The sequence below is a fragment of the Coffea arabica genome, chromosome 3c (assembly GCF_036785885.1).
Source record: "Coffea arabica cultivar ET-39 chromosome 3c, Coffea Arabica ET-39 HiFi, whole genome shotgun sequence".
NCBI lineage: Eukaryota > Viridiplantae > Streptophyta > Magnoliopsida > Gentianales > Rubiaceae > Coffea > Coffea arabica.
This window is the reverse complement of record NC_092314.1, coordinates 7174263-7198617: the sequence shown is the minus strand read 5'-3', so window position 1 is coordinate 7198617 and position 24355 is coordinate 7174263. Positions and strand designations below refer to the sequence as shown.

At 36.8% G+C, this 24355-nt stretch overlaps 3 protein-coding genes and 1 long non-coding RNA gene across 8 annotated transcripts; 2 read left to right on the top strand and 2 right to left on the bottom strand.

The window, feature by feature from the left end:
* The first annotated feature begins 532 nt into the window (after nucleotides 1–532).
* LOC113737248 (uncharacterized) lies at nucleotides 533–7991 on the top strand. 2 transcript variants are annotated; one of them, XM_072082130.1, is made up of 9 exons: nucleotides 533–1295; nucleotides 1402–1551; nucleotides 2043–2186; nucleotides 2262–2339; nucleotides 3112–3189; nucleotides 4785–4886; nucleotides 5406–5672; nucleotides 6385–6716; nucleotides 7221–7991. In XM_072082130.1, the coding sequence occupies exons 1-9, from the start codon at nucleotides 731–733 to the stop codon at nucleotides 7830–7832; spliced, it is 2328 nt and encodes a 775-aa protein (XP_071938231.1). In that variant the 5' UTR covers nucleotides 533–730; the 3' UTR covers nucleotides 7833–7991. The 2 variants fall into 2 exon arrangements, with proteins under 2 accessions (XP_071938231.1, XP_071938232.1); XM_072082131.1 differs by having other exon boundaries at nucleotides 534–1295; nucleotides 2262–2333.
* Nucleotides 7992–10653: 2662 nt separating this feature from the next.
* On the top strand, nucleotides 10654–17391 carry LOC113734445 (uncharacterized). Of its 2 annotated transcripts, none has more exons than XM_027260995.2 (9): nucleotides 10654–11212; nucleotides 11311–11460; nucleotides 11947–12090; nucleotides 12166–12294; nucleotides 13069–13146; nucleotides 14352–14453; nucleotides 14973–15239; nucleotides 15952–16283; nucleotides 16780–17391. In XM_027260995.2, the coding sequence occupies exons 1-9, from the start codon at nucleotides 10660–10662 to the stop codon at nucleotides 17389–17391; spliced, it is 2367 nt and encodes a 788-aa protein (XP_027116796.2). In that variant the 5' UTR covers nucleotides 10654–10659. The 2 variants fall into 2 exon arrangements, with proteins under 2 accessions (XP_027116796.2, XP_027116795.2); XM_027260994.2 differs by having other exon boundaries at nucleotides 12166–12300.
* LOC140037608 (uncharacterized) lies at nucleotides 11063–16992 on the bottom strand. Its single transcript, XR_011841542.1, has 4 exons — nucleotides 16908–16992; nucleotides 12467–13435; nucleotides 11322–11458; nucleotides 11063–11188 (listed from the first exon to the last, which is right to left on the bottom strand). It is a non-coding gene; the product is annotated as an uncharacterized lncRNA (long non-coding RNA).
* Nucleotides 17392–18558: 1167 nt separating the features above from the next.
* LOC113734444 (uncharacterized) lies at nucleotides 18559–22769 on the bottom strand. 3 transcript variants are annotated; one of them, XM_027260993.2, is made up of 4 exons: nucleotides 21540–22769; nucleotides 21214–21287; nucleotides 19699–21141; nucleotides 18559–19169 (listed from the first exon to the last, which is right to left on the bottom strand). In XM_027260993.2, the coding sequence occupies exons 1-4, from the start codon at nucleotides 22273–22275 to the stop codon at nucleotides 19110–19112; spliced, it is 2313 nt and encodes a 770-aa protein (XP_027116794.1). In that variant the 5' UTR covers nucleotides 22276–22769; the 3' UTR covers nucleotides 18559–19109. The 3 variants fall into 3 exon arrangements, with proteins under 3 accessions (XP_027116794.1, XP_027116793.1, XP_027116792.1); XM_027260992.2 differs by having other exon boundaries at nucleotides 18559–18865; nucleotides 19091–19169; nucleotides 19699–21287; nucleotides 21540–22768; XM_027260991.2 differs by having other exon boundaries at nucleotides 19699–21287; nucleotides 21540–22768.
* Nucleotides 22770–24355: the final 1586 nt, after the last annotated feature.

Here is a 24355-nt window from a genome sequence, read left to right as displayed (position 1 = left end):
TCGAATACTAATCGATCTTCATCCTTTTTCTTTTTAAGATTATAGTTGAGTATGCCTTCATTCAGCATCAAGTCATGGATGACGGATCTTCTTTATACACAGTGAAATGGGGAGAAAAGGGTCAGATAAATCAAGTGGTAAAAAGCTACATTACGCAAACAAGAAAAGAATCCATCCAGATTATACACAAAGTATTGTAGTTGAATTGAAATTTTATGATCGGATCAAATGAAGATTCCTACGAATCAAATGAAGATATAGATGTGATTAAACTTTGGTATGATCTGATTGTAAGGCAAGGGTTGGTTTACAACCTAAAATGTACATTTGTTTGCTTATTCTTATGCAATGCATTAGTAGGGACTAATTGACTATGGCCTTCCTATCTTCCTTCTTGTACCAATCTATATTAACTGCAACAGAACTGTGTGTTTTGTTTGTTTATTTATTTATTTATTTATCCGAAAGAATAAGCCAAAGAAAACAGGAATAATGATGTCGAAGCCATTCAAAACTAGAGAGAGTTCCGGAGGAACTAGTTCCAAATTGATCCTCGGAAACTTGGAAAAGACAAAAGAGAAGATAGTTGCAAACTGATCCTCAGAAACTTAGAAACGACAAAAGAAAAGAAGGTTCCAGAAATAAAAAAAAGGGGTTTGGTGAGCTCTAAGACATTATATAGATGATATGAGGAATCACAAGTGACAAGAAAGAGCACACCTCGAAGAAAATGAGGAACAACAACCAAATAGAGCCTCAAGGATTTGATGTAGATGAATTATTTCAATTTACCATGGCGAAAAATTGGATGGAAGTGCTGAGAATATGCAAGAGCCACCCTTCGGATGCTTGTAAGGCTAAGCTAACTAAATCAGAAGAGACAGCTCTGCACATTGCTGTGTCAAGTTACCATGTAGGTGAAAAGGAAGCTCATGCACTTGCAGCAACCATAGGGCAGCTGGTAGAATCACTACCAGTGGGCCAGGCAGTCGAGATCCTTAAAGCGAAAAACGACAAAGGAGACACAGCTCTCCATCTAGCTGCAGCACTTGGCAGTGTCACAATCTGTGATTGTATAGCCAGGAACCGCAATCAGATTTATCGCGAGCTCATCATGATCCGCAATCGGAAGGGCGAAACACCAATGTTCTTGGCAGCTCATCACGGCCATATGGAAGCGTTTCAACTGCTTCATGAGCTCTACAATGGGAATGCAAGCGAACCAGATTATTCACTCGGTAGAAGGAATGATGGGGATACCATTCTGCACTCTGCCATATCTGGGGAATACTTTGGTAAGAATTATGCAAGTCATGCTTCCTTTTCACTCAAAGACTCAAAGTGCATAAATTTATATCATCTAAGAATCAAATGGGATCTCAACAATTTTCTCCATTACAGCATTGGCAGACCTGATAACTATCAAATACCGCAAGCTTGTCAATTCTGTCAATGAGGAAGGCTTTTCTCCTCTGAACATCCTAGCCAGGAAGCCAAATGTATTTGAGAGCAGCAGCAATCTTCGACTCTGTGATCGAATGCTCTATCGCTGTAAGAATGTCTATCGGCAAGATTTTAGAAATTTAAACATCTCTTCAGCTAAAGCATCTATGATCTTTTTTTTTTTTTTTTTTGGTAGGAGGCTGTTTGCCTATGTACGTTGCTTCTAACATGCTGCCTTTATCTTTCCTCTAGACCATTGCATAATCTGACTTTGCCAAAATCTCAAAATTTAACTATAGCTTAATCTTTTCCTTCCTATTCTTTTCTTCAGCTATCATTTTAAAAAGATTTTCTGGGTATTATTTTCCAGTTTCTCCAATATATGATCTTCAAAGGTCCCGAAACATTTGTCATTTTGAGATATCATCAAGTCTATCTTGTAATTTCACGCAGAGTTGGTGATTTTAAGCCACCTTTCTAGAGGAAGTATACTTTACATATACAGTTGAATGTATGGTTTATCAGTCATCTTTCCTTTGTTCATCTAAATATCTCCTCAATTTGACTTTCACCGAAGTGCAACTGTATTTGTTTGCAAGGTGTATATGTCTCTGAGGTTAAGAACCGTCAATCCAGAAGAGGAGACCGGAGAAGTTTAGAGGAGACCGGAGAGCACTATCCCAAGAACTACCAGACGTGTGTGAACTTCATTCGTGTAATTTCGACTGCATTCTGGCTAATTGGTAGGTTTGATAACCAAATCTCACACTCTACGTTGACTTCTGGCCACTTCTAAATAGACAAATACTTGTTTCCAGCTCCTCTTGGAAAAGGTCAAGATCAAGGTCAACGTCCAGGTACAGAAGATCCAGAAGAGGGAAAAATGGAAGGTCAAGGTCTCTACTATGCCTTTAGTTACTTCCTGCAGTTTTCAAATTGTTTTGGTAAATGAAAGAATCTAGACTTCATCAAATGCAGAACATCGAGAAAAGTAACACTTAAAAATTTTGAATCATGGAAGAAAATGGCACAGTATAACAACAAAAGTTAACAGAAAACCAGTGCAAGCTCATTACTCGTGGTATTAATTATCTGGAAAACCATTCATCTACCTTGGGCTGCATTCCGGATAATTGGTAAGTTTGATGGCCACATCTTACGCTCTAATGCAACTTCTATCCACTTCTAAATGGAGCAATACTTGTTTCCAACTTCTCTTGGAAAAGATTCTGATTCGAGAGAAAAACCAGCCAGTACAGTAGGCACAGAAAATCCAAGAGAGAAAGGAAGAATCTAGACTTATTTCCGAAGTTTTTAAAATGTTTGAACTTTTCTTCGAGCAAAATTGTTTGAACTTGTTTTTGGTAAAAGAATCTAGACTTCATCAAATAGATTTGGAATTGGAAGAAAATAGCATGGTGTAAAAACAAAGCCTTACAGAATTTGATTTGGAAGAAAATAGCACAGTATCAAAACAAAACTTACAGAATTCCATTACTATATCACTACCCGTGGTATTAATTATCCGGATAACTAACTACCAGACAAGTGGAAAATTCCTTCATCTAGCTTGGACTGTAATCAGGATAATTGGTACGTTTGATAACCACATCTCACACTCTACTTTAACTTCTGACAACTTCTTAATGGAACAATACTTGTTTCCAGCTTCTCCTGGAGAAGATTCTGATTCCAGACAACCAGGCAGTACAATAGACAGAGAAACTCCAATAGAGGGAAATCAAGGTCTCTACTACACCTTTACTGATTTCCTGCAGTTTTGGAATTGGTTGAACTTGCTTTTGGTTAACAAATCTAAACTTTACGACATGCAGAACATGGAGGGAAGTAAATTTTGAATAATGGAAGAAATAAGTACAGTATAACAACAAAAAGTAACAGAAAACCATTACAACCTCGTAGCATCAGTAGCCAAATGGTTGACAATTTACAGTGATACACGGCATAGGAGATATTTTCTGAGGCACAACTTCTGCATGCCTTGTTCTATGCAATGCGATCAGCTAGCCGATTTCTGCACAAAAATATCATGCTAAGAACTTCTAAATTACTAAGATGCTAGACGCATACCACAGTAACAGTAATCACGGAGTTCAACACCCTTATGAGTTGCTTGTCTAATACATTTTACCTCTGTTATGCTTAACTACTGAAGGATCTGCATCAGTGCATCTGGTACTTACTTTCAAAAAGGAAAACATTATGTACTCATTTGTGGCCACTAGGGTATCTATAGAAGGGAGCGAACTGTGAAGATGGTATAGACTGGTTTGCTCTGTCAGCCTTGTGTCCTCTCCAGTTGTTTAAATTCATTGCAGCTCAACTTACAGGATGCATTATCTTCTGGAGAGCCATTAAATAAAATTAAACTTTTGCGATTTAGCCACTATATATCTAATGAAACTTTGAACTTGTGAATTGGGCACATACTCTCATGTTTTAAATTATTTTTAAAAAAATAAAGGTGCAACCTTATGTAAAGAGAGAAGATATATCACAATTACTAAGAGATTCATTGAAACAAAAATATACTGTAGAGAATTGTTATAACAGCTAATGCTTCTACAAAGGAGTCCTTGTACTTTCAGGGATCCTGTGTTGCTGCAACCTAAGGGTTTATTTTGCCATTTTGATTTAAAATCATTCTAAAACATTAAGCTAGCAAAAGGGGAGTCTGGTATTTATGCCCATATGAATTGACATAATCCTTTTAACTTCAGAATCAAGGGCTAATGTTTTTCTTTTGCTTTTCACGTCTCCTAGATGACCCAGTTCTCCTTGAATCTTTGTCTCAGGTTGACATGATTTTAAACAAGTTCACTTTTTTCTTCATGAATTACTCATTTCATCTGAGTCACTTGCCTGAAAGATATCAGGGATCTCAAGAACTCATCCATCTTTACACAAGGCCAAATTTTTGTGATACTGTGTTTGGGTCTAATCGTACCTATCAGCGTTTTGGATTCCTGCGACTATGTTCACATTGCACAATTGTTATTATTATCTATGAATATATTGCTTTGGCTTTGTGCACAAAACGTTCAGGAGTACACTAGTTTTAGAAGTATTCGGCCTTTGGCTGCATCTGATTTAGGAAGAGGACTACAAAACAATTTGCCAGGTTATCAGCTTAAATTATTTAATCTGTTCTAAACATGTATGTTCCACATGAGCAATTATAGAATAGCTTACAAAGAATTATGAAAAATGTAGGCTGGAAGTGATGTCATACCATGCTATACATGTTAATGCAGGTACATGATTTTATAGCTCGTAATTTGTTATCTAAACTAATCACTTGCCAATTTCAAAACAAGCAGGAAAAGAGCTCAATGATGAGAACACGTTTCCACCTAACTATGCTACCTGCATTCAGTTGTTCAAATTTGCAATCAACCTTGTACTAATTATTTTCGGAATTGGTAAGCATCGCTTTACAGTTAATTCTAGTTCATTCAGGTTTCTGGATAGTTATGGCCTTTGCATATTTTTCTGGATAGTTTCCTTCCCTGCCTCAAACTGAGAAAGAAGAAAAGTAAAGCAAGACATAGCAAAGGCATAGTTGTAGTTTGTAGGGGTATTTATGCTTGTAACATGTAAAAAGAAATACAGCTCTTCCCATTCAATTTAAAGCTGTTTTGTTTTGTTTTGAGTGTCATATATCAGCTGAGTTGAATTTATATTGTATCAGTTCATAGTCAATTACAAAGTTTCAATGCTATTCAGAAATCGCTGGTATAGTTTCGGCTCAAAAGAACAAAATCTTGTTTGTTCCTGAACATTTAACCAAATTCCAAAAAAAAAAAAAGGCATTTTAGGAAATTTCCATCTGTCTTGGTAAGTCTAATCATCAGGTATCGACTAATCACATTATGCAATAGATTGGTTTTCCATCTCTAACAATGTTTGGTTGATCTGCACAAATGTTTCCACGCATGCAGGCATTAGGAAGATCAGCAAGATTAGGGAGAAGAAACAGAGGCACAATAGGGCTGTTCGGATGATGGATAAATTGATTGAGAAAGAATCACGATATAAGTACAGTCACGATGGGCAAAATCCCATAAATGGTGCAGAACCGACGTATGAAGGAAGATTTGTCGTTCCAGAAGAACCACCAAAAACACCTGATATTCCTTCAAGCTCAGAAGACAACATCCCTGGAAGCGAATCCAAAGACGAGAAAAACAAAATTGAGAGTAAACCAGGTATGGTTTCAAGATAACAGTTTAGCTCTGTCCACCTCACTTGAACGACTAAAATTTAGAAGATACTCGATTGTAATATCTAAAATTTACATGATATTTGTCTGCTTTAGTTGTAGTGGTAAGGGCAATTATATTCGCAGCATCTTTTACCCTTGCTGTGCATGCTTGTCATTTGGCCTAAAGAGCATTTAAAGTGTGCATATGAAGCTAAATATGGTCTGCGAATGTCATTACTCGATGGTGAAGTCATAAAGCTAAAGGTTGCTTGTTCCAAGAAGGTAAGGTGCAGATAAAATATAGTTTCCTCTTTCTGCAATCTACCTTAGTTAGTCATACAGGACAATGGTTCATGCTTCCAACATCTGCGGTGGTCAATTTATGCAAACATGAATAGTAAGATATGAACCATGTTGAGAGTTAGCCTCAAGAAAATTGACTATCTAATTTGAAATTAAGAAATAATGATGTGTTACAATGAAGTTATCCTTCTAGGTCCTCTCTGCCTCACCTTCCATAGTGCTTTCTTCCCAAGATGATTTCTTCCATAAAATAATTGTCTTAAGCAACTATACTTTAGATTGCACACACTTGTGCTCAAGCAAGTTAGCATAAAATCTTAGTAGCACGTCAAAGTAGCTGATAGGTAAGATAAGAATTTAGCTTGAAGCCGATGGATGCCAATTAATCCACTGACATGATATACCTGTACCAGATGCCAAGCCCAAGGATGCTACAGAGACATCAATATTACTTGCAGCAAAGATGGGTATATCAGAAATGGTGGAAAAAATCCTGAAAACCTTTCCAGTGGCCATTCAAGACTTGGATGCAAATGGGAAGAATGCCCTGCTCTTGGCCGTTGAGAACAGGCAAATCAAGGTGTTTGATTTATTAATGACAATGAAACTCCCGGAATTTGTCCTTTATCAAGTTGACAAAGAAGGAAACAGTGCAATGCATCTCGCTGCCAAGTTTCATGAACACCAACCTTGGCGAATTCCAGGTGCTGCATTGCAGATGCAGTGGGAAATCAAGTGGCTTAAGGTACATGTATATTAGCTAATTTTTCCAAGCCGAGAATATGCCCTGATAATCCCTAGCTAAAATCATAATGTGATAACTTCATCATTGGCTTTATGTTAGTGTTTTGTTCATATAATATTATAAGATCTTCCTTTGTAGAATGTGGTTACCATCTTACATTAACTCAGAGTATATTGTTGTGTATTCTGTTAATCTCTGGGTACATAATACTTGTTACGTAAATATTTCTCAATTAGGCATAAAAACATCTGGCCGCTGTTTTAATTTTTTTTTTCATAAGTGCATCCGAGAGGAAGTTAGTTTCCAATGATTTCCCCTCTTTACTGCCATAGATAAAAGAACTTCAGAATGTAGTTTTTTTTTTAAGCATTGTGCTAGTACATTTTTTAGTCTATTGTTTTTGGCGTGATATGTTTTCTCCTATTCAGACCTTTCTTCAAAACATACATGTGTGGCTTAAACATCTAACATCCAGAGATTAACAGAGGTGGTTTGCTAATGCAGCATGTCAAGCACTCCATGCCGCCACAATGTTTCATCCAGTACAACAAGAAAGGTGAGACTGCAGGAAAAATTTTCATGAAGACACATGAAAAACTAGTTAAAGATGGAAGTAAGTGGATGATCAAAACCTCCGAATCATGCTCTCTGGTGGCAGCACTCATTGCAACAGTGGCATTTGCTACCTCATCAACAATTCCAGGTGGCCCTGATCAAAAGTCTGGTCATCCAGTTCTCGAAAAACAACCTGCATTCAATGTTTTTTCTGTTGCTTCACTTGTTGCTCTCTGCTTCTCTGTGACTGCCCTGGTGTTTTTTCTAGCTATCCTTACCTCAAGATGCCAGCAAAAGGATTTCAAAAAGAGTTTGCCATGGAAGCTTTTATTTGGATTAAGCTCACTATTCACCTCCATATCTGCAGTACTGGTCTCGTTCTGTGCAGGACATTTCTTCATGCTCAGCGATCAAATCCATAGTGCAGCACTTCCCCTCTATGCTGTAGCATGTCTACCAATAACCTTTTTTGCTTTTGCACAGCTACCATTATACTTTGATCTCTTATGGTCAATCATCCGAAAGGTTCCTGTTCGTAGCTACAAGGTATACTACCATTAGTGTTTTCCTGGCTAATCCCCTTGAAGTTTTTTTTCAGTTTTAAGGACATATCTGTTACTTTTGGAGCTTGGGTTCGGTTTTTGCTCTGATTATTTTTGAACAATAGTTTTGTGTACATTTTGTTTTTCAGTATTTGATGTGTTTGATGTCCTTGGATAAGACAGTCTGTTGAGTGTTCATGGTACTGTGACCATGGTTCAAAGCCGTGGTCACGGTCGTAGTCGTGGCCTGGATCGTTCAACATCAATCTCGACATATCGATCGTGATCTCGATGAAAGGCAAATTTTTGAAACATTTAATATTCTAAAAATTGTAAAAAAAAATGATAAAAAAAATAATAATAAATTAGCAAAAATAATAAAAATTCAAATTAATTCGAGATGACTCATATGCTTGATGTAATAAAAAACATTGGAATTTCTCCAAAATTCATAATGTGGCGTCGAAAGAAATAGACCAGAATGGACTGTGTCTACGCCTAGGGTAGTGAAGTTTCCTTTTTCTAGACCAAGAAAGGGAAAAAGAGCAAATATGAGCAAGAACGAACTTGGCTTACAGATGAACCAGGCTGAAAAGAATATCTAACCTGCTCTTGCAGAGCAGCACAGCTGGACAATCATGGTGTGCAGCAGTGTTGAAGAGAAGCTGTGAAATTGAACTTCTGAAATCTTAAATTCATCATTCATACCCCACAAAAGAACACTAACAGAATGATCAACCAGGTTTTCCATTTTTACTTGTTATTGTCAAATTTTCAATTTCCCTGATCTAAACAAACTTATTGATGGAGACCATGCTTGTCCTTGGAACTAATACGTTATTATATGAATTATCCAATGAACATAGAAGAGCCTAAATTATCCAACGAACATAGAAGAGCCTAAGGACAAGGGTCAAAAGCATGGTTCAAAGACTCGAGGCCGCGACTGCGACCGCGCCTTTGAACCATGACTCAAAATAGAATACTCAAAATAGCAAAGGGCATATGTTTGTCAGCTGTATACAAGTCTGAAAGTCACATATGCAGGATGGTGAAACTTCTAGCTAACCTATAAACAACTGACTGCTTAACATTACTTTGCATTCTCCTAGCAGCTGTTTTGTTGTGGACAAGTAACCTCAAAGAACGATTAGAAGGTTGTGGCTGGTGGACACCAAGATGGAATCACCCCGCTAATATGGCCAATGTCACTGCTACAATGCAATGAGTGAATATTCCTTGCAGAACAGAAGGATGAAGATCATCTTCCACACCCAACACTAGATTTATAGGTTGTACATTTTTCATTAGTCCATAAGGATGATACATTCACATTCCAGGACCATACAAGCCTGTCTACATACCACTGATTCCAAAACACACCTCCATCACTCTTTTAGCCGGCAAATTACTTGAATTGATGAATGAGTTGCCAAAAAATAACTAGATGTTTCGATGCGTTTCATTTACTGCTAGGAAGAAAGTGGATTAGATAATTTCCCCGTAAGAAAATTGATTGCTCCACCAGTGTTAGGACACATATCATTTTTTGTTACAAAAGCCAAAATAAAACAAAAATTTTTGACGTGGGGAAGGCAGAAGAAATGAAGCGAAGCTAGTAGGAGAGACAAGGGGAACAAATGACTTGCTCTAGTGAGCTCCAAAGAATCATCTGAAGTACAATATGAGTTAGTATCAAGTTATCAACTTTCCTGCAGGGCTTTGCTTCTGTATTAAAAAAGTTGAGAGGATATTTGGTTCTCTTGTAAGAGTTAGTTACTAGTAAATAACATGCTTCATGGACAATATTTTTGCCCTCTGCATAAATAATCCTCTACTTCCTGATTGAGTGCTAAAAAAGTTTCAGAAATTTTGAAAGTTTCTTTAGATGAGTGCTAGGGACACTTGAAAAAGACCAATCAATTTTGCGATTGGAATACTAATTGGTCTTCATCCTTTTTCTTTTTAAGATTCTAGTTGAGTTTGCCTTCATTCAGCGTCAAGTCATGGATGATGGATCTTCTTTATACACAGTGAAATGGGGAGAAAAGGGTCAGATAAATCAAGTGGTAAAAAGCTACATTACGCAAACAAGAAAAGAATCCATCCAGATTATACACAAAGTATTGTAGTTGAATTGAAATTTTATGATCGGATCAAATGCAGATACCTACGAATCAAATGAAGATATAGATGTGATTAAACTTTGGTATGATCTGATTGTAAGTCAAGCGTTGGTTTACAACCTAAAATGTACATTTGTTTGCTTATTCTTATGCAATGCATTAGTAGGGACTAATTGACTATGGCCTTCCTATCTTCCTTCTTGTACCAATCTATATTAACTGCAACAGAACTGTGTGTTTTGTTTATTTATTTATTTATTTATCCGAAGAATAAGCCAAAGAAAAAAGGAATAATGATGTGGAAGCCATTCAAAACTAGAGAGAGTTCCGGAGGAACTAGTTTCAAATTGATCCTCGGAAACTTGGAAAAGACAAAAGAGAAGATAGTTGCAAACTGATCCTCAGAAACTTAGGCCTTGCTTGGATTGAAGGTTTTCGTCGGAAAATATTATCGTTTTCCGTGATCACATTTCCCTATCACATTTTTTCCTCACATATATCAAATCGCTACAGTAATTTTTCCATGAAAAATGACGGAAAATGCAATCCAAACACAACCTTAGAAACGACAAAAGAAAAGAAGGTTCTCAGAAATCAAAAAAAGGGTTTTGGTGGGCCTTTTTCTTTTTCTTGCATACGTTACAATGCTAGAGCTCTAAGACATTATATAGATGATATGAGGAATCACAAGTGACAAGAAAGAGCACACCTCGAAGAAAAATGTGGAACAACAAACAAATAGAGCCTCAAAAATTTGATGTAGATGAGTTATTTCAATTTGCCATGAAGAAAAAGTGGAGGGAAGTGCTGAGAATCTGCAAGAGCCACCCTTCGGATGCTTGTAAGGCTAAGCTAACTAAATCAGAAGAGACAGCTCTGCACATTGCTGTCTCAAGTTACCATGTAGGTGAAAAGGAAGCTAATGCACTTGCAGCAATCATAAGGCAACTGGTAGAATTACTACCAGTGGGCCAGGCAGTCGAGATCCTTAAAGCGGAAAACGACAAAGGAGACACAGCTCTCCATCTAGCTGCAGCACTTGGCAGTGTCACAATCTGCTATTGTATAGCCAGGAAGCATCGCGAGCTCATCAGGATGCGCAACCAGAAGGGTGAAACACCAATGTTCTTGGCAGCTCATCACGGCCATATGGAAGCGTTTCAACTGTTTCATGAGCTTTACAATGGAAATGCAAGCGAACCAGATTATTCACTCTGTAGAAGGAATGATGGGGATACCATTCTGCACTCTGCCATATCCGGGGAATACTTTGGTAAGAATTATGCAAGTCATGCTTTCTTTTCACTCAAAGTGCATAAATTTATATCATCTAAGAATAACATGAGATCTCAACAATTTTCTCCATTACAGCATTGGCAGACCTGATAACTATCAAATACGACAGGCTTGTCAATTCTGTCAATCAGGAAGGCATTTCTCCTCTCCACATCCTAGCCAGGAAGCCAAATGTATTTGAGAGCAGCAGCAATCTCCGACTCTGTGATCGAATGATCTATCACTGTAAGAATGTCCATCAGGAAGATTTTAGAAATTTAAGCATCTCTTCAGCTAAAGCATCTATGATCTTTTTTTTTTTTTTGGTAGGAGGCTGTTGGCCTATGTACGTTGCTTCTAACATGCTGCCTTTATCTTTCCTCTAGACCATTGCATTATCTGACTTTGCCAAAATCTCAAAATTTAACTATAGCTTAATCTTTTCCTTCCTATTCTTTTCTTCAGCTATCATTTTAAAAAATTTTCCGGTTATTATTTTCCAGTTTCTCCAATATATGATCTTCAAAGTTCCCGAAACATTTGTCATTTTGAGATATCATCAAGTCTATCTTGTAATTTCACGCAGAGTTGGTGATTTTAAGCCACTTTTCTAGAGGAAGTATATTTTACATATACAGTTGAATGTATGGTTTATCAGTCATCTTTCCTTTGTTCATCTAAATATCTCCTCAATTTGACTTTCACCGAAGTGCAACTGTATTTGTTTGCAAGGTGTATATGTCCCTGAGCTTAAGAACCATCAATCCAGAAGAGGAGACTGGAGAAGCATAAAGGAGACCGAAGAGCACTATCCGGAGAACTACCAGACATGTGTGAACTTCATTCGTCTACTTTCGACTGCATTCAGGATAATTGGTAGGTTTGATAACCAAATCTCACACTCTACTATGACTTCTGGCCACTTCTAAATGGACAAATACTTGTTTCCAGCTCCTCTTGGAAAAGGTCAAGATCAAGGTCAAGGTAAAGGTCCAGGTCTGGTAGATCAGGGGAAAAATGGAAGGTCAAGGTCAAGGTCTCTAACAAACACAGCAGATCCTGAAGAGGGAAAAATGGAAGGTCAAGGTCTCTGCCATGCCTTTAGTTACTCCCTGCAGTTTTCAAATTGTTTTGGTAAATTAAAGAATCTAGACTTCATCAAATAGAGAACATCGAGAAAAGTAATACTTATAAATTTTGAATAATGGAAGAAAATAGCACAGTATAACAACAAAAGTTAACAGAAAACTACCTTGGGCTGCAAGCTCATTCATCTACCTTGGGCTGTATTCCGGATAATTGGTAAGTTTGATGGCCACATCTTACACTCTAATGCAACTTCTATCCACTTCTAAATGGAGCAATACTTGTTTCCAACTTCTCTTGGAAAAGATTCTGATTCGAGAAAAAAACCAGCCAGTACAGTAGACACAGAAAATCCAAGAGAGAAAGGAAGAACATCAAGGTCTCTACCATGCCTTTACTTATTTCCAAAGTTTTTAAAATGTTTGAACTTTTCTTTGAGCAGAATTGTTTGAACTTGTTTTTGGTAAAAGAATCTAGACTTCATCAAATAGATTTTGATTTGGAAGAAAATAGCATGGTATAAAAACAAAGCCTTACAGAATTTGAATTGGAAGAAAATAGCACAATATCAAAACAAAACTTTACAGAATTCCAGTACTAGATCACTACTCGTGGTATTAATTATCCGGATAACTTACTACCAGACAAGTGGAAAATTCCTTTATCTAGCTTGGACTGTAATAAGGACAATTGGTACGTTTGATAACCACATCTCACACTCTACTTTAACTTCTGACAACTTCTTAATGGAGCAATACTTGTTTCCAGCTTCTCGTGGAGAAGACTCTGATTCCAGACAACCAGGCAGTACAGAAGACAGAGAAATTCCAATAGAGGGAAATCAAGGTCTCTACTACGCCTTTACTGATTTCCTGCAGTTTTGGAATTGGTTGAACTTGCTTTTGGTTAACAAATCTAAACTTTACGACATGCAGAACATGGAGGGAAGTAAATTTTGAATAATGGAAGAAATAAGTACATTATAACAACAAAAAGTAACAGAAAACCATTACAACCTCGTAGCATCAGTAGCCAAATGGTTGACAATTTACAGTGATACACGGCATAGGAGATATTTTCTGAGGCTCAACTTCTGCATGCCTTGTTCTATGCAATGCGATCAGCTAGCCGATTTCTGCACAAAAATATCATGCTGAGAACTTCTAAATTACTAAGATGCTAGACGCATACCACAGTAACAGTAATCATGCTGTTCAACACCCTTATGAGTTGCTTGTCTAATATATTTTACCTCTGTTATGCTTAACTACTGAAGGATCTGCATCAGTGCATCTGGTACTTACTTTCAAAAAGGAAAACATTATGTACTCATTTGTGGCCACTAGGGTATCTATAGAAGGGAGCGAACTGTGAAGATGGTATAGACTGGTTTGCTCTGTCAGCCTTGTGTCCTCTCCAGTTGTTTAAATTCATTGCAGCTCAACTTACAGGATGCATTATCTTCTGGAGAGCCATTAAATAAAATTAAACTTTTGCGATTTAGCCACTATATATCTAATGAAACTTTGAACTTGTGAATTGGGCACATACTCTCATGTTTTAAATTATTTTTAAAAAAATAAAGGTGCAACTTTATGTAAAGAGAGAAGGTATATCACAATTACTAAGAGATTCATTGAAACAAAAATATAACACTTTTATTTGTTGTTCAAATACTATAGAGAATTGTTATAACTGCTAATGCTTCTATACAAGAGTCCTTGTACTTTCAGGGATATAGTCTGTTATTGCTTTGGCTTTGTGCACAAAACGTTCAGGAGTACACTAATTTTAGAAGTATTTGGCCTTTGCCTGCATCTGATTTAGGAAGAGGACTACAAACAATTTGCCAGGTTATCAGCTTAAATTATTTAATCTGTTCTAAACATGTATGTTCCACATGAGCAATTATAGAATAGCTTACAAAGAATTATTAACAATGTAGGCTGGAAGTGATGTCATACCATGCTATACATGTTAATGCAGGTACATGATTTTATAGCTCGTAATTTGTTCTCTAAACTAATCACTTGCCAATTTCAAACAAGCAGGAGAAGAGCTCAATGATGAGACCAGGTTTCCACCGAACTATGCTACCTGCATTCAGTTGTTCAAATTTGCAATCAACCTTGCACTAATTATTTTCGGAATGGGTAAGCGTCGCTCTACAGTTCATTATAGTTCATTCAGGTTTCTGGATAGTTTTGGCCTTTGCATATTTTTCTGGATAGTTTCCTTCCCTGCCTCAAACTGAGAAAGAAGAAAAGCAAAGCAAGACATAGCAAAGGCATAGTTGTAGTTTGTTGGGGTATTTATGCTTGTAACATGTAAAAAGAAATACAGCTCTTCCCATTCAATTTAAAGCTGTTTTGTTTTGTTTTGAGTGTCATAGATCAGCTGAGTTGAATTTATATTGTATCAGTTCATAGTCAATTACAAAGTTTCAATGCTATTCAGAAATCGCTGGTATAGTTTCGGCTCACAAGAACAAAATCTTGTTTGTTCCTGAACATTTAACCAAATTCCAAAAAAAAAAAAAAGCGTTTTAGGAAATTTCCATCTGTCTGGGTAAGTCTAATCATCAGGTATCGACTAATCACATTATGCAATAGATTGGTTTTCCATCTCTAACAATGTTTGGTTGATCTGCACAAATGTTTCCACGCATGCAGGCATTAGGAAGATCAGCAAGATTAGGGAGAAGAAACAGAGGCACAATAGGGCTGTTCGGATGATGGATAAATTGATTGAGAAAGAATCACGATATAAGTACAGTCACGATGGGCAAAATCCCATAAATGGTGCAGAACCGACGTATGAAGGAAGATTTGTCGTTCCAGAAGAACCACCAAAAACACCTGATATTCCTTCAAGCTCAGAAGACAACATCCCTGGAAGCGAATCCAAAGACGAGAAAAACAAAATTGAGAGTAAACCAGGTATGGTTTCAAGATAACAGTTTAGCTCTGTCCACCTCACTTGAACGACTAAAATTTAGAAGATACTCGATTGTAATATCTAAAATTTACATGATATTTGTCTGCTTTAGTTGTAGTGGTAAGGGCAATTATATTCGCAGCATCTTTTACCCTTGCTGTGCATGCTTGTCATTTGGCCTAAAGAGCATTTAAAGTGTGCATATGAAGCTAAATATGGTCTGCGAATGTCATTACTCGATGGTGAAGTCATAAAGCTAAAGGTTGCTTGTTCCAAGAAGGTAAGGTGCAGATAAAATATAGTTTCCTCTTTCTGCAATCTACCTTAGTTAGTCATACAGGACAATGGTTCATGCTTCCAACATCTGCGGTGGTCAATTTATGCAAACATGAATAGTAAGATATGAACCATGTTGAGAGTTAGCCTCAAGAAAATTGACTATCTAATTTGAAATTAAGAAATAATGATGTGTTACAATGAAGTTATCCTTCTAGGTCCTCTCTGCCTCACCTTCCATAGTGCTTTCTTCCCAAGATGATTTCTTCCATAAAATAATTGTCTTAAGCAACTATACTTTAGATTGCACACACTTGTGCTCAAGCAAGTTAGCATAAAATCTTAGTAGCACGTCAAAGTAGCTGATAGGTAAGATAAGAATTTAGCTTGAAGCCGATGGATGCCAATTAATCCACTGACATGATATACCTGTACCAGATGCCAAGCCCAAGGATGCTACAGAGACATCAATATTACTTGCAGCAAAGATGGGTATATCAGAAATGGTGGAAAAAATCCTGAAAACCTTTCCAGTGGCCATTCAAGACTTGGATGCAAATGGGAAGAATGCCCTGCTCTTGGCCGTTGAGAACAGGCAAATCAAGGTGTTTGATTTATTAATGACAATGAAACTGCCGGAATTTGTGCTTTATCAAATTGACAATGAAGGAAACAGTGCAATGCATCTCGCTGCCAAGTTTCAAGACCATCAACCTTGGCGAATTCCAGGTACTGCATTGCAGATGCAGTGGGAAATGAAGTGGTTTAAGGTACACATTAGTGTCCTTAGTCAATTGTTCCAAGCTGAGATTATGTTCTGATAATACCTGACTGAAATCAATCTAGGACAACTTCATTGGCTTCACGTTCTTGTTTCATTCCTTTATTATTAGAACTTCCTTTTTAGAATGCGGTAACCATCTCCAGTTCACTTTGTGTATTCTGTTAATTAGTCTCTCTGTACTAATAATGATATATCCTGGAAAATGTTTCTCAATTAGCTATAACTTTTAGCTAGTACTTTTTAACTTCTTCATGAATGCACCTGGAGAGGAAGTTATTTTTCAAGGATCACCCCTCTTTACTGAAATATGTAAAAGAACTTGACAATGAGTTTTCCTTGTAAATATTTGTGCTAGTACTCTTTCTAGTTCAATATTTTTTGGCCTAACACGTTTTCTCCCATTCAAACCTTGCTCAAAAACATCAATATGCATCTTAACTATCTAATATCCAGAGATTAACCAAGGTGGTTTCCTACTGCAGCATGTGAAGACATCCATGCCACCACAATGTTTCATCCAGTACAACAAGAAATATGAGACTGCAAGAGAGATTTTCACAAAGACGCATGAGAAACTAGCAAAAGAAGGAAGTGAGTGGATGCTTAAAACCTCCGAATCATGCTCTGTGGTGGCAGCACTCATTGCAGCGGTGGCATTTGCTACAGCATCATCAATTCCAGGTGGTGTTAATCAAGACTCTGGTCATCCAGTTCTTGAAAGAGAGCCTATATTCAGAGTGTTTTCTGTCGCTTCAATAGTTGCTCTCTGCTTCTCCGTGACCGCTCTGGTGTTTTTTCTTGCTATCCTTACCTCAAGATGCGAACAAAGGGATTTCAAAAGAAGTTTGCCAAGGAAGCTTTTAATTGGATTAAGCTCCCTATTCACCTCAATATCTGCAATATTGGTATCATTCTGTGCAGGACATTTCTTCGTTCTCGAAGATCAAGTGCACAGGGGAGCATTTCCCATCTATGCTGTAGCATGTCTACCGATAACCTTTTTTGCGTTTGCACAGCTACCATTATACTTTGATCTCTTATGGTCTATCATCAGAAAGGTACCCGTCCGTTGCTACAAGTTATACTACAACTAGTATGTCCTTGGCTAATCTCTTCTGGTTTCTTTAGTTTCAAGGACATATCAATTACCCTGTTGGAGCTTGGATTGTATTTTTGCCCTGATTGTTTTGGAGCAATAAGTTTCGTGTGCAACTTTAATGTTTGATGTACTTGGATAAGACGATTTGTTTGGGTGTTCATGGTACTCTGACCAGAGAAACTGTTGAAAGATAATGTTTGCTTTGTGAAAAGAATTGATGCAATGATACGAGTGATTTTACCAAAATCAGCTTTTGATTTTCTGCCACTTGTTGAATTTTCACCGAAGCAATGTTACATTTGCTTGTTACAATTAATCTTATCTTTAGAGGTGATCGATGGATCAACTGGAGGACTTGCAGCAAGCAGAGATGTAAATAATAACTATCACATTGATCTTTATGTTTAAATTTGATGATAAAAATAAGGGTAAAAAACTTCAACGGCCCCAAAACTATTGATCAGATCATATTTTGACCATCAAACTATTTTTCGTTAATAATTGACCACTAAATAATATGATTAGTAAACCCATGACAATTTGATCGATAATTGCTTTTAATCTGTGAAATTAACAATTAATTTGTAAAATAGAATCACATAGTTGTTGGACAAAATTGCGCTCGTGCTTTGCCACGTGTACTGCTAATTTCACAGATTAAAAGTAATTATCGACTAAATGATCACGGATTTTACTGATTAAGTTGTTTAATGACCAATTACTGACGAAAAATAGTTTGATAGCCAAAACATTATCCGACCAATAGTTCAGTGGTGTTGAGGTTTTTTACCCTAAAAATAATAACTATTTGCAGTAGTATTTATCATACTCTGCTTATCTTCTTATTATCTCTTGAGAACAAACTTAACATTGCAATTTCTCCAAAATCCATAACGTGATGCCAGAAAAGGTGGACCAGAATGGATAGTGTCTATACCTGAGCGAAGTAAAGTTTCCTTTTTCCAGACCAAGAAAGGGAATACAAGAGCACAGAATATGTGCAAGACCTTACTTGACTCACAGATGAACCGGGCTGAAAGGAACATCAAACCTGCTCTTAAAAGAGCAGCAGATCTAAGCTGCGGAAATCATGGTATACAACAGTGTTAAAGAAGAACTGTAAAGTTTCAATTTAAAGATTATCATACCCAACAAAAGAATATTAACTAGAAAGATCAACCTGGTTTCCCATTTTCATCATCAAATTCAGGCTTCCATCTAAACAAATTTCATCCCAGATTTACATACCAAGCTAAGGTAATCGAAACCATGCTTCTCCTTGGAACTAATTCCTTATTATATAACAATCCAACGAACAAGGGTCAAAAGAGAATACTCAAAATAGAGTGCAAAGGGCAAATGATTTGTCAGCAGCATACAAGTCTGAAGTCATAGATACAGGATGGTGAAACTTATGGCGAACCTATAAACATCTGACTACCTTCTGCCACTTTGCGTCCTCCTTGCAGCTGATTTATACAATTTGCAGACAAGTAACGTCACAGAACGATAAAAAGGTTCCAATCAGTTGAATGTGAGGAAATGTCTTCTGTAGCTAGCAGCAAATATTAGCAAAAATGCAAATTTTGTACACAAGTGTGTGAGACCATCCAGGATACGTAATATGTAGGATTAACATCAATCTTCCATTGCAAGTAAATAGCTGGAGGTGACAACAGAAGATATTTGTTTACCGGTTGTGATTTCCATAATTTATGAGCATGTCTGCAGTGAAGAGGAAAGACTTCTACACCGTCTTTTCCTTGAAATTCCCTGAATCATGATTTTGTAATATAAATATCCAATATAAAGAATTTAATTCAAGGAGTAAAAGATTAAAAGAAAAAGAACAGACTAGTTCATTAGAGTGTACGAGCTTTGCATGCATTTCAGCACGGTAAAATATCTCGCCTTGATGTCTGAATAGACAATAAGCATTGGTTTCTCAACTATTTCCAACGTAATAACAAAGAATCAACAAAACTAGAATTCAAATTACATTTTAACCCGTGATTGGCAGTACAAATATTAAGCTTCAATCTCAATGTCAATCAAAACCCCAAAGCTTGATCAAATCTCTGATTACTAGTTTCTTGGATGCCAAGTTCTCCTTTTTAAGAATTATACCGTTCATTAAATATATGAAGTCAACAGATATTTTGTAACAGATTTGCACCAAGTTCTTTCCAAGCAACTCTACATTTCTTATGATAAAGTCAAAAAATATCACTTGAAGAAAAGTCAATGCAGTCAACAGTTATATTCAACTTTTACCACATAGACAAGTAAAGAAGTGCCAGACCTTAGACGATGGAGTGGGTAAAGAAGCTTGTCGTACTGTCTTTCCAGTTTCAGTGAGCTGCTGAATCTCTTGAAGTGGGTGTGGCATATTCTCCAAAAGCTTCAACTGCATTTTCTCCCTTTCTTGGTGCTCCAAAGACAGGTTAAGTTTCCCTCTTCCTTCTTGCACTACCTTTAATCTTTCTTGAAGCCATCCGACTTCAAAATCAATCTTCAACTGTTCATTGTTTACCACGGACAAGGAACTCCTCTGCAGATCAGAAAGCAGAGATTTGCCATCCAGGCACATTGGTGGGAGACTGCTAGTTACATCTGAACTACTTCTCCTAATGTCAACTCCAGCATCCAAACAGCTCGTACTTAGACAATCACTGGTAGCATTAATCATCTGACTGGCAGAAGCTTCTGATGGAACATTAATTTTCCTATCAATTTCTAAATCATCATTCACTGACATCGAGTCAAGGTTGCTGCCACTAATCCGATTACACAAGTTGGAGTTATCAACTATTACATGGACATCATGAACATGAGGTTCTTTATCAAGTACACGACAAGAACTCTTGGACCACTGGGTACCCACATTTGAATCATTTTCATACCGCTTTATATTCCCATTAAGATACGGAATATGCGAAGTTTCAACACAACTTTTTGCCATTTCTGCATGTATATTTGTATTATCACAGTACTCATGTCCTTTCACCAGTAGGAAAGTGGTTGTCTCTGGAAGTATCTCTTGAGAAGTGCCAGGTTTACATGTCTGAGAAGTTGACACTAATCTCTGCAAATCCCCTGCAGAAGAATGCGAGTTATCCATAGATATCATTTTATCCTGAAGATTCAACCTATCAACCATGCTGCATCCTGAAAACTGTGAAAGGTGCCCAGCAGGATGCCCATGTTTTTTAACTGCAGAACTTTCATCCAATCTATGTACTAGCAACTCTTCTGGAGAAGCAAGTACAGCTTTTCCTTTCTCAACAGGAACAGCCTCATCTGCTCTTTTAGTTTCAATCATTACCTTCTTGTCAATAGAGGCATTCAACTGCTGTAGTATCATTGCTGGATCCTCGTTTTGGTCAAATGAAGTATCAAATTCTTGTTGTTGACTGTTCAACATATCCTCACCATCACCTGAAGATGGTTCCTTTCCAATAAAGCTCATCTCCTGATATGCCTCAAGTTCCTTTTCCAAAAAATGCTTCTCCCTCTCCCTCCGGACAACGATTTCTTTGAGGATATTCATTTCTTCTGCATCATAAGCTGATTTCTCGTCAGTCATCCTCTGATATTGCCGAGCTTCCATTTCAATTGATGCCTTCTCCTCTTGTAGACGTTGAATCATAGCCATGGCCTCATCTGCAGCACTTGCAGCAGCACTTCTCTCCATCTCGAGCTCAAGGCAAAGAGCTGCACGAGCAGCATGCTCTTTTTCAAGGGCCTGTTCCAAGAGTCTTATTGTATTCTTATCCTCGCTGCCAACATGAAATACTGATTCTACATTAGGTTTTACCTCTTTAACGTGCTCATGCTGCATGTCAGATGATCTATATCCCAATCTCACTTTAGTTGGTGCCTCTTCCAAATCTAAAATGACGTACATACCACTTTAATGTTAGACTATACATGCAATAAATAGCAGAGACATCATATAACGCAAACTACAATCCTCAAAGACATTCATTGAAGCCCTACAGAACAACTCAAAATATAGTACGAATACTGATAACATCATAAGAAAATGCAAGTCAATGAATATTAAGATTAGCAGTAGTTAATTCAAGAACTGTATAAACAGCGATATGATGATTGAAAACAAAACAAGAGAATGGCACTCACATTTAAAATGATGCCTATTTCCTCCATAACCCTGAAGCTCAATGCCATCATCAACCATTTTACTCCCTCCCTTATTGATGCTAGGAGGAGAATGAGGAGGATTACTCTGTAGCATCTCTGCATACGGAGGATCATACAACGAAACTGATGAGTCTTTGCCATAACCAAGACCGCGTTTCCTCCCACGGCGGATCCCACTCCTTGGCCTCTGATGCATCAAACCCTTCCCCTTCAAATCAAACCTCCCATCTCGAAAACTTAACAAATTTCCAGCTCCCATCTCGTTTCTACCACTCTTCGACTCCCCATTAATGCTACCACTATTGTTTAGCCTGCCAGCATCTGATACTAATGAACTAGATGAACCCTCAGCTTCCAGTTCAACAACATCCCTTTTTCTATCCTCTATGAGCCTCATATTCAAGTTGGAATTCCTATCCTTTCCCCAAACAGAATCATTGAAAGGGAACTTGGACATGACAGAAAGCTGAACATTTGAAAATTTCTCAGCTGGATACTCTATTAAGAGCTTTTGGAAGCACAAATACCTGTTGAAATTATCACCAAAAACCCCATAACAAGAAGGACAAGGCAAATACAAACCAAAAAACCCCAGAAACTTAGATGCCATAAATGCTACTGCAGATGCACATAACAAGAAGTAAGCTATAGCAAGATCGAGAAAAGCAGCCACTAAGCCAATTAAACTCCACCTACACATAGCTTGGCAAGCCATTTCCAGTAAACAAGAACGTTACTTTCTACCAAAGATTCACACTTTATCAGAAAACATCAAAAGGGCCTTTTCTATTTTCTGGATATTTCAAAATTCTAACAAAAGAAAAATGAAAAGGGGTAAAAAAAAACTGAATTTGACACCAAAAGAATAAGAACCCAAAAAAAAAAAGAAAAAGAAAAATCAGTCACTTTGAGGCTTTTCTTGATGGGTTTTTTGAGGGGTGATTATGGAGAAAATTAGCGGAGTAGACGAGGTTTATTGCAGTGATTAGTGATGATTAGTAAGCGGTGGAACCGTGGAAGGACAGAAACGGTTGATTTGTTTACTACAGCACTAAACGTGCAGATGTAAGTTAGTTCCTGCTGGCGGTGGACATCTGTGAATGATAACCGTGGGCCACTCAATACGACGTCGTCGACAAGTAACATTACATACTCCGTTTGAATGATAACTGTTATATTCTTTCGCTATAACATTATATTGAGACAGCGATGGATAGCAGATAATACTACGTACTTAATAGGCAAATGAGACAGTTGGAGGGTTGTTGCGTAGGACGCGACACATTAAAAATTGATCTCCCCGAAGTGCCACCTACTCCCACGTAGGTCCCGGTGGCTGGCGGCTGAGTTGGTGTGTCTTGTCCTTTTCTTTTTTCTTTTTTTTTTCTAGTTTGTGCTTTTTTCTTTTTTTTCTTCATAAAAAAACAGTTTCAAGTGTTAATTTTTTTTAAAAAAATGTATTCCATTTGTCTCACTTTGATAATCTATTTTTTTTCCTCACACGGGTTAAGAAAAATTAGTTAATTTTTATTGAAAAGGTAAATATAATCTAATGTTTTTTTTTAAATACCCTTCTATTAATATTAGGTGTATCACTGATCATTGTACATTTACATTGATTAGAATAGTAATAATAATGTTATATTGCACCATTCAAGGTATATATTAAGGCAGTACTTGGTGGAAAAGTTCAATGTATTAAATAAGGTATATATGTTATATTTGCTGATAACGAAGTATATTAAATAAGGATATTTTAGAGAAGTTAAAAGTTAACTATATTTTTCAATTGAAATGTGGACTATAATTTAAGACGAATGAGAAAGGAAAACGCGATTATCAAAATGGGACGGAGGGATTATAAATTAAGTGCAGTTTAGATATATTAACGAGTGCTTATGCTTCGATAAAGAAATCCTTTCTTTTATTAGAAGTATGTTTTTCCAAAATAAAATTGGCATTGGTGCTCCCTTGATGCTCTCATTTCAAAAAGAAAAAACTACCTTTTTTTTATTAAGTTTTGAATGAATTATAATTTTTTTAAAATATGTTTCTTAAACTATTAACTTTTCAAATCTCCCAATACTTTTTCATTTTAAAAAGGTGATATGGTGTTATTTTTTTCAAAACCACTCTAAAAATTTTCTAAAGAAATGAATTTAAACGGAATACAAAATTTTGGCATCTTTCCTATACATACAAATTTCCATTTTCCTATTAGGTCATGATCGCAAGAAGAAACGAATATTTTTCTCCTTGAATGTGATAAGGAAGTTAAGCCGGAAATGTGGCATTCTCAACTCCCACAACCAATATCATTGCTACCACTTTTTTTTTTTAAATATTTTATCTTTGGCTTAGTTGCATTATATCCATTTTGTAGAAGAAAAGTAAAGACTTATATATACCTGGATTATATAACGAAATCATTTAATACTTTCGTTAAGTTTAATGTACCACAACAATTTGATTTATGTAAAATAAAAAAAATAATTTAAAAATATGCTTACAAAAAAATACTAAAAAAAATTTTCCACCAAAAATCATAATCCAAGCAAGGTTGGGATTTGGTTTCTGCTTTGCTGGTGGCATCTCCATGATTTCTTATCAAACAAAATCTTCCTCCACGCACGCCACCGTGAAGGCATATCGTTCTCATTGACTGCATGATTAGCTTTTTTAAAGTGTCGTCGTTTGCGTACTGATGTCTCTTTTGTTTTGGTCTTAGGTATGATGGATGACTTTGAAAAGTTATCTCAGTGTAATATCCTCCTTGTCTTCATTGGTTTTTGGCA